The sequence below is a fragment of the Trypanosoma cruzi genome, genomic scaffold (assembly GCF_000209065.1).
Source record: "Trypanosoma cruzi strain CL Brener 1047053516323 genomic scaffold, whole genome shotgun sequence".
NCBI lineage: Eukaryota > Euglenozoa > Kinetoplastea > Trypanosomatida > Trypanosomatidae > Trypanosoma > Trypanosoma cruzi.
The window spans coordinates 132,761-138,760 of NW_001849455.1; the positions used below are offsets into that span (position 1 = coordinate 132,761).

Below are 6,000 nucleotides of genomic sequence, written 5' to 3' on the forward strand. Positions count from 1 at the left end.
CCACCGACGACGGCGCACCAAGATCACCGCCCATCCCGACCCATCCCATGGGGCTCGCGAGCGCCTCCTGAACATGTGTGGATTCCTATCCCCAGTCGCCGGGCTCCTGCGCAGCAGCAGCTCCAGAGCCTGCAAGCCCCACTCTGGGAACGAGAGACCCATTTAGCCGCCTCGTGAATGCGGAACCCGGGGCTTCCCCCCATCCCCCGACAATTCCCGGCTCGGCACGTCGTTGCGGAGCCCTGGGCAAGTGGAGGAACGCATGCATTCGGGGGCTCACGGCCACCACCATCGTCCCCGCCGCCGTTGCAAAAACAAGGATGCTAGGAGTTTCCCACGGGACAAGGCGACGCTTGGACACCAGGGAGTTGCCACCCCGCGGTTGGGAGGTGAACTCGGGCGGCGCTGGCTTCTCCAAGCCTCTCCCTCGTCAACGGTCGCGTCTCCTTTTCCCAAAAGTCCTGCACTTCTCGCGGAAGGGCCCTCCGCGAGGGTCACACGGAGTCCCTCTTCTCCTGAGCCGCCAGCTGCGCATTGAAAAGAGCGCAAAGATGCTGGTGGTCCCCGGTGGCCTGGACATAGTCGTGCCGAAAATTCAGATTTTTGGTGGTTAGTATGCCCTGCCCCCGTCCAATCGCCCCCGCCGCGTTCATGCGTGGTGAGAGATGACTCGCCAAAAGCTGTGGCCAGCCCGGAGTGTGCATGCCCGCCGCGTTTCCGCACACCGCAAGATCCCACCAAGACGTCCAGCCAGCACGGTCCGATGGGATGAGACCGGCCACGGCAATCAAAGCCGAGGGCTCACGTTGGGTCTCGCAACCGCCGGATAATTGCCTGAAGATGATCACTCGAATGGAACTACGTCGGCCGAATTGCTCCAGAAAACTTCAGCCAGGGCCTGCCCGCTCGCCGAATGTGCAGGGAAGGGCCGCCATCCTTCAAAAACAACAAACGCCCGCCGCCCTGCCCTCGAAAAAAAATTCAATCAATAGATTGAAAAAAAGAAGGTTTATATATGAGTTTCCCACGCATTTATTTGGCACCATCTGGGCCCGCACTCCTTCCACAAGCCTCGTGCAACGAAATACGCCGCTCTTTCCACATCAACAGCCAACAAGGCCAAGTGAATAAAAAACAGGATCTCAAAACAAACAAATACCCAAAAACGTTAAAACTCTCCTCACTGCGCACCAAACCAAAAGTGGAATGCAACAGCGAGTGAGTGGGCAAATATATGCTCGCAACGGCCTCGTGTGCCATCGCTTTGCCCACAGCCGCCACATTCAATGCAGTAAGCAGACAGAGTCCCCGCCTTTATCGCGACGACCAACAGATGCAGGGCGTAGTTATTTCTTACGATATTTCATTCACATGAGTTTTCTTCTCTTAAGCCATGTCAATTGTAGAGCGTCTTCACCGGCGGTACGGCGCGGCCGTCGCACTGATGGCAGTGGCAGCGGTGGTAAGGGGCAAGAATCCCTGACCACAGAAGCCCATACACACCAGCGCACGCACACACACAGGTACCAATAGGTATTTTTAAAAAGCTTATATATATAATTAAATACAATGAGTGGAGGGCGGGCGGCACCGTCCACGGAAAGCGGCCAGAATCGCCACTATGACTGCAGATGATCCTCCTCAGTAGCCTGGTCACCAGACCCCATTCCGATCATATCCTTCCCGTCTTGGAGAGAGCCCGGTGTCTCCCGCTCATCCAGCCTTGCCCGAGTGAAGCGCGAAAACCGCCAGTGTACAAACGCGGCGGCGAGTGTGGCGACCACGTTCACGAGCAGCAAGATAAACATCTGGATTCGCACACACCTGGGGTGGTTGCATGAGGGGAACTCACCGCGCCTGCGCGCCTCCGCATCGTACAACCCCCCGAACATAAAGCGGTTCAGCGCAATAGACGCAACGGCACCGGACGTGAAACAAAAGTTATAATGCTTGCCAATATCCTCAGAGTACATCATCCGTAAAGCAATCACGCTCATGCCCCAGCCAACTCCGTTGCCCATGGCTCCAAGCAGAAACGGCGGCAGCAGCGCACTCCCCGGTAGCACGGCAAAGAAGAGGTAAGCCGCCATCAACAACAGGGGGCCAATGGGAAGTGCAATGGTCGTCAGTGTCTTCGTCTTTCCCTCACGCTGCAACGCAAACAACTTCATATCGAGATACCCCACGGCCATGCGTCCAACAGCACTGCCCACAGACATGATGGCGACGTACAGCGTCAGCGTTCGGGTGTCAAACTTGCCGTTGTTCATGCTGCGATAGATCTGAGCAGCGTTCATCTGCATCACCAGGCTGGTACCAAACGTGCCGAAGCAAGCGAGCCACACCGCCCACAACTCAACGGTGAGTAGGTGAGACCAGAAGGAACCACTGTACTGCGGTGCTGGCACGGCCACCCCATTCGCACCAAGGTTGTTGCCGTCAGCCACAGCAGACTCGGATGCAGTTTCGCCCTTCCGCTCATGCATCGGCTCTGTAGTCGTCTTCCCGATCCCGATGCCCTCCACATGCGTGGAACACACGGGCGTGTAGCGGCCCAGAAACTGGAACGGCATCGCAATTACGGAAAAAGATGCCACCAACAGTACCGCTACGATCGAGATCGCCAAGTAGCCCGCGCGGGAAGTATTCACGTACGCCGTGGTGATCGACTGTGTGGTGGAAAAGATCAGCGTAACAAAGACAATTGCAAAACCGGTCCGCAGACGCCGCGTGGGGGCATGCTGGCTCATGTACAGGTCAAGCGTTTTTTCCCGCTCCGCGGCCTCCTCACTGCTCAGACGCTTTTTTGTCCACGAGCACGGAAAGTACATCGGCAACCGTATGAAGCACGCGCCTAAAAGGGAGCACAGCAGAATCATCACCCCAGTAAAGTACGCGTAGCCGGAGTAGTTGTTCTCCTCAGGTTGATCAGAGTCCGCCGCCTTAAACCAGCCGTTGAAATACGCCATCAGCACTGCGGTTCCAAGCCCATTGAACGTCTTCACGATCAGTACAACATAGCCGCGCTCCAAGGGGAACTGCAGCATCAGCGACATGACAGAAGAAACATCCATCATCGGAAGGCCAAGGCAGGTAATTCCCTGGTAAAGAGCAAAGAGCGCCACGCTCGATGTGGTAATTGTACCGTCAAATGTCATCCCAAACAGAACAAAGCCCAGGCATCCAAAGAGACCCCCAACCGGAAGCAGGACTGTGGGACCCACGTAGTCAAACAGCACTCCGGCATGGAACCCGCAGTAGCTCACGCAATTCCCGACCGTGCTGATTGTCGTGATGTCGCTTTGCGAATACCCGTACTTATTCCTCAGATGATCCGTAAAGATGCTGAAACCGTAATTGGACGAAATGCCAAGCGCGAGATAGACGCCGGCCATCAGCATCCGCATGCGGAACAGATCGTCTACCAATTTTACCATTGCTTCTTACCTTGGTGTCATACAAAAAGCAAGGAGGGTATATAATCGGAAGAGCCAAAAAAGAAACCGCACACGCCACTGAAAACAGAAATTGTGTGCCGTCATGCTGTAAGGGCCAACCATGACCGCTTCTCGTGCAACGGAGCACACGCATTTGTCACTGAGAGTTAGGGGAAAACGGACACATCTCTTTTCACGCCGATACAATCACTGAGGCTCGAACATGTCGGACGACCTCCCCGTGGCTGGGTGCCGCACCGCGTGTCCAAATCGTCACATTTTAAATTTTTGCGCTCCATCCTCAGCAAGCAAGAGAAGGAATGAAGACTCGCACACACAATTACAGCAAGCAAACAAACAAAATTGATCACAAAAACGCACAAACATCGTTCATAAAAGTGAAGCAAAGATATCCTTTGACAAAACACACATCCACTTAGGCTATAACCCTCGTGGAGGCCTTGCCCCTTCTTCCCACAAGGAGAAAAGACAACAGAATATCACAGTTGGGCTCAGTGTGCCCAGCATCCCAGCAAGAATGAGAACCGTTCAACGCCAAAACAGCAGCAGACACAATGGTTCAGGTCCCAATCTACACCAGCCGGGCTCTTTGTGAGCCCACGCCGTGGGTGCCTTTCGTGTCCCGCAAAAAACGCGGCGGCGTCTCCGTTCTCCCTCCTCAGGCCGTCATTGAAATCAAAGACGTTGCCACGTGATGGGCGACCGTGCGTGTGAAGAGAACAAGTAAATGCCAAAAAAAAAAAAAGACGGTGCCAAATCGCACTCCCGCGTGCAGAGGCGCGCACTTCCGCACCGCCCCTTCACAAGGCGGCGCCCCGCAACAAGACATTGTCCACACACACATCCATGCTTTGCGGCAAACGCTCCGCAAACGCCAACGAGGCAAGATGAACCTTCTGGCCCCGCACAGAAGAGCCGTGCGGCGCAAATACAAGGCAAGCACCACACTCAGCACCCCCCATCGCGAAGAATGACCAAAGGACACGCCAAGAAAAGTATGTGTTGTAGACCCCTGACTCGCAGCCGCCGATGTTGGCTCGGCAAACCCGGGCAAGCCCGACAAACTTCTCCCACACCAGTGCCTCCGTGCGGGTGACCGCGACGCGGCAAAAAACAAATCGTCGCGCCCCACTGGGTGCGCTCAGTCAAAAACGACTGCGCGCAAATCCAATCAGGGGGATGCCCCGTGAGCATCCACTGCCGCCAAGAAGCCCCAAGACGCTTATTGCCCAAATAACCCGCACAGCCGGCCACGAGAAGATCGTGCTCGCTGCTCCTTCTCGGTCAGCGGCTGGGTAGAATTTGCCAACGCGCCCGTCTCGTACATAGTCCTGTGCAAAAATGAACGCGGCCCCATCATGAAAATGCTAGGGCGCGCCGCCCAAAAGTCATCGTGCGCAGGGCGTCGCTGAAATTCAACACCACCGACGACGGCGCACCAAGATCACCGCCCATCCCGACCCATCCCATGGGGCTCGCGAGCGCCTCCTGAACATGTATGGATTCCTATCCCCAGTCGCCGGGCTCCTGCGCAGCAGCAGCTCCAGAGCCTGCAAGCCCCACTCTGGGAACGAGAGACCCATTTAGCCGCGTCGTGAATGCGGAACCCGGGGCTTCCCCCCATCCCCCAACAATTCCCGGCTCGGCACGTCGTTGGCGGAGCCCTGGGCAAGTGGAGGAACGCATGCATTCGGGGGCTCACGGCCACCACCATCGTCCCCGCCGCCGTTGCAAAAACGAGGATGCTAGGAGTTTCCCACGGGACAAGGCGACGCTTGGACACCAGGGAGTTGCCACCCCGCGGTTGGGAGGTGAACTCGGGCGGCGCTGGCTTCTCCAAGCCTCTCCCTCGTCAACGGTCGCGTCTCCTTTTCCCAAAAGTCCTGCACTTCTCGCGGAAGGGCCCTCCGCGAGGGTCACACGGAGTCCCTCTTCTCCTGAGCCGCCAGCTGCGCATTGAAAAGAGCGCAAAGATGCTGGTGGTCCCCGGTGGCCTGGACATAGTCGTGCCGAAAATTCAGATTTTTGGTGGTTAGTATGCCCTGCCCCCGTCCAATCGCCCCCGCCGCGTTCATGCGTGGTGAGAGATGACTCGCCAAAAGCTGTGGCCAGCCCGGAGTGTGCATGCCCGCCGCGTTTCCGCACACCGCAAGATCCCACCAAGACGTCCAGCCAGCACGGTCCGATGGGATGAGACCGGCCACGGCAATCAAAGCCGAGGGCTCACGTTGGGTCTCGCAACCGCCGGATAATTGCCTGAAGATGATCACTCGAATGGAACTACGTCGGCCGAATTGCTCCAGAAAACTTCAGCCAGGGCCTGCCCGCTCGCCGAATGTGCAGGGAAGGGCCGCCATCCTTCAAAAACAACAAACACCCGCCGCCCTGCCCTCGAAAAAAATCCAGTCAATAGATTAAAAAAAAAAAAAGAAGGTTTATATATGAGTCTCCCACCCATTTATTTGGCACCATCTGGGCCCGCACTCCTTCCACAAGCTTCTGTTACACCGCCGCCAAAATCACTCGCATGTAAAACAACACT

General features: G+C 56.5%; 1 protein-coding gene across 1 annotated transcript, besides 3 other annotated features; it reads right to left on the minus strand.

Moving 5' to 3' along the window:
• Positions 1-140: part of a sequence feature (heterozygous, Esmeraldo-like haplotype) that runs on past the window's edge.
• Positions 141-491: a sequence feature (haploid, Esmeraldo-like haplotype).
• Positions 492-6,000: a sequence feature (areas merged during assembly that could not be assigned to a particular haplotype. This can correspond to areas where the two haplotypes were merged or to regions with more than two copies in the genome that were merged during assembly.).
• On the minus strand, positions 1,620-3,437 carry Tc00.1047053507677.160 (hypothetical protein, conserved; the record flags this gene model as incomplete). Its single annotated transcript, XM_811574.1, has 1 exon — positions 1,620-3,437. The coding sequence occupies one exon, from the start codon at positions 3,435-3,437 to the stop codon at positions 1,620-1,622; it is 1,818 nt and encodes a 605-aa protein (XP_816667.1).